The sequence below is a fragment of the Opisthorchis viverrini genome (genome assembly GCF_000715545.1).
Source record: "Opisthorchis viverrini unplaced genomic scaffold opera_v5_1411, whole genome shotgun sequence".
Lineage (NCBI taxonomy): Eukaryota > Metazoa > Platyhelminthes > Trematoda > Opisthorchiida > Opisthorchiidae > Opisthorchis > Opisthorchis viverrini.
The window spans coordinates 310-3,448 of NW_008753306.1; the positions used below are offsets into that span (position 1 = coordinate 310).

At 42.6% G+C, this 3,139-nt stretch overlaps 1 protein-coding gene across 1 annotated transcript; it reads right to left on the reverse strand.

Annotated features, from left to right (window-relative positions):
* Positions 1 to 219: 219 nt before the first annotated feature.
* T265_15859 (hypothetical protein) lies at positions 220 to 970 on the reverse strand (the record flags this gene model as incomplete). Its single annotated transcript, XM_009179255.1, has 2 exons — positions 220 to 712; positions 734 to 970. Coding segments are annotated over 2 exons (729 nt in total), but the record flags the coding sequence as incomplete, so codon positions are not given.
* Positions 971 to 3,139: the final 2,169 nt, after the last annotated feature.

Below are 3,139 nucleotides of genomic sequence, written 5' to 3' on the forward strand. Positions count from 1 at the left end.
AAATTCTTCATTTCCCGATTAACTGTGTGAGAAAAATGCCAACATTCACGCTCCATTGGTATATTTCAAAACAACCTGTTATGAGTCGTTTGTATGAGGCTGGTTAGGAAAATTTAATGAACATTTTGCTGACAACGGAGGTGAAAATCATAGAGAGTTGTGGGTGCCTGGTATCAATTTTGCTCTACTAAGAGCCGACTTCAAAAAATACATGAACTCACTGTTGATGACTTTGGAGGTCTGTAGCCTGGGTGAATTTTTTATCACATAAGCTGACTGAGAATGCGCGTTTGTTCGTATGTGCAGTATAATGAGCTTTTAAAGTGCTTGGATTGGGGAACTTCCTCTGGCAAACGTCACAGATGTGCTTCCAATGTTTTCTTTGTTCTGAATGATGCGTGGCTTCGTGATATTTTGCGGAGTTTTTGTGCCTAAATTTTGCATTACATTCTGAACATTCGTACTTCTTCGTGGGGAAATGCATAGGCATGTGTCGCTCCAACTGTGACGGGTAAACAAACGGTTTTTGGCAAATGTAGCATTGGATATTGTGAGACAGTGGTGGTGCTGTTGAAGAAAAGTGTCTTCTCTGTTTGTGAGACACCAGGCCCAACTGAGACTTGAACATTACGCCACATACATCACACAAAAAGTTTTGCGTTGCACTGTGTTTTCTCATATGACGTTTCAGGCGTGAATGTTGGCGGAATATCTTTCAACAGATTGTACAAACGTGCTGGGATCCGGGTTCATTGCGGGGTGAATCGTTTTGGCATATGTCGCTAGCCCGAACTGGTAACATCTTGGATCGTAGTTCACTCATATCACCACTAACGTTTTGTCCTACAGAATGTGCACTTCCCACGTTCACTGACATTTGCTCAACGTTTGACCTGGCCCAGTTCCTTACAGACTCCACTGTGGTACGATGTGCAAAGGACGGAGGGTTTTTTGGTAGACGCTGTCTCATCAACTTGAGGGCTGTCGTATCGACTGAAATTGGGTTTGTACACTAAAAGACTCAACCACAGTTGACTAAATTAACAAGACTAAAATCAACAACAACTAAATCAACAACACGTAGATTAAATAAATAACTACTTAACTGAAAACAAAGTCCCATATTTACGGCAAAAAATATTGATTCAGGTGACCATAGGAATGAATTTCGTCACAGCAGAGTTTGAAGTAACATATCACGCAGCTCGTATGCTCTCTTTCGAAGTTTTGCCTTCGAGGTCAGTTGTGGTACTATGCTGTCACATCTATCTAGGGCCACCCGAATTCATCATGAGCGATGAGGAATGCACACGCAAATGCTGCTGCACGATGAGTGGTCACAATCACTCAGCAAGACACAAAACCTTTTCATGAGTTCTGCATTCGGATGCAAGATTCCGAAGGCTCAATCAGATTCCATATGTGCAAAGATGATGCCTATATGGTGGAACACAACTTACAACTTATCACCTACTATTTTTTATTGTCTCGTGCAATGTTCTTGTCCCGTAAGCTGGTTGTTTGGCACTTCAAATATTTCTAGCCTGGTGTGACCCATGACTACAAGTTTGAAATCAGTGCGGAATTATCCCAACGGAACAGAGAACATTACCGGATTATTGAAAACAGCCAGCGATGTACAAAAGGGCCTAAAGAGGCGTTTACACCCCTTGAACAACTAAAGTGCAATGTATACAATAAGGGTCCCCACGGATGTGAACATTTGCAGCACTGATGTGGAAGTCGTGGAGGTCGAGGAACCGATGAATCCAGCTGACCATGTTTGTAATCTCGCATACTTTATCCCCTGTTTCATATCTGTGAAGCGTCCGTTCTTGATTTCGGAAACGGTGTGTTTGCATTCACGACCAAAGTATCTACAAAAATTTTCATTTAAAAGTACGAAGGTGCTATTTTCGTGCTCTGTAACAGGCACACACCAGAATAGATGTAACCAAAAACCGTTCCAAAAACCAGTGACAATGGATTTCCTTCATAGAACCTGAGGTGATTTGGGCTACTGACCTCACGTTCGACCCAAAGTTCCTTGTAACAAAGTTCATATTATTTTGTGTTACCGAACCAAGCCCCTGTAGCAAACACCCGGGAACCACACGCGGCTTATCTATCACAGAGAATAACCGCTCCCTTCTTCAAAATCTCAAGCGAATGGGCAATCGCCGGACGGACGTTTCCCGGGATGTACGTCATTTCGGCGAAATAGCTGTCGTTAAATGCATGCTTCAATAGCATGTTATCTATGAGGCGGGAAGGGAGTGGAGAAAAAAAAATCAATGTAGTTAGATGAAGTACTCTGAATACAATACGCAACACGACTTGTCGCAGAGTTTACAAATAAACCTTTCACATAGTTTTGTCGACGACCCTTCCATGGTTGAACGTCATTTGAACTTCGGTAAAATTGGGCGTTTCGTGAAAGAATACTAATGTTGTTTCAGCGGAATATTTTTGGCCATTTAGGATGCGGCCCGCGAGCTCAGGGTGACCACCGTTAAAACAGTCAACAAAAGAACCATTTCAATCTAAATTCGGCAACTTGTTGGTTCCGTTCAACGAATACTGCAAAAACCCATTTTGATGGGATCAATTAGATAATGCTAAGTTTGAGAAACTGTCACTGTATGTCTCTGCCCCGCTCTAGGGGCTGAGGAGAGGCTAAACCCTAGTTTAATGCCGACCTAATCTAATTTATTGAGTGGCCACGTGCGGAGGAAAGAACGTTGGTCGTTAACCTTGTCTCGACCTAGTTTCAAGCTTTGCTCAGTTAGTGTGACTGTGAATGACGAATGTCCCAGTCGGATTAATGTCCGCATGTGGATAGATAATCAAAAGGTTTTATACAAGCATTGCCATTTTTCCTCATCAACTAAAAGCAGATCGAGTTGTTGCAACATATTCTAGCATGTCTCGCCACGAATTCATCTATTCCGAATTTACCGATATCAGCCATGGCAACAACCGGAAGTGAACACGCATATGCTCGACACAGAATCGATGGAGAACGACCGTGGTCAATTGAGCAAAACTCTGCTTTGTATTTGGGAATATCACTGGACTTAATGGTTCATCTAAAAGCCCAACCGCGTCCCACTTATTTATTACAGGATCAGTCCGAAAG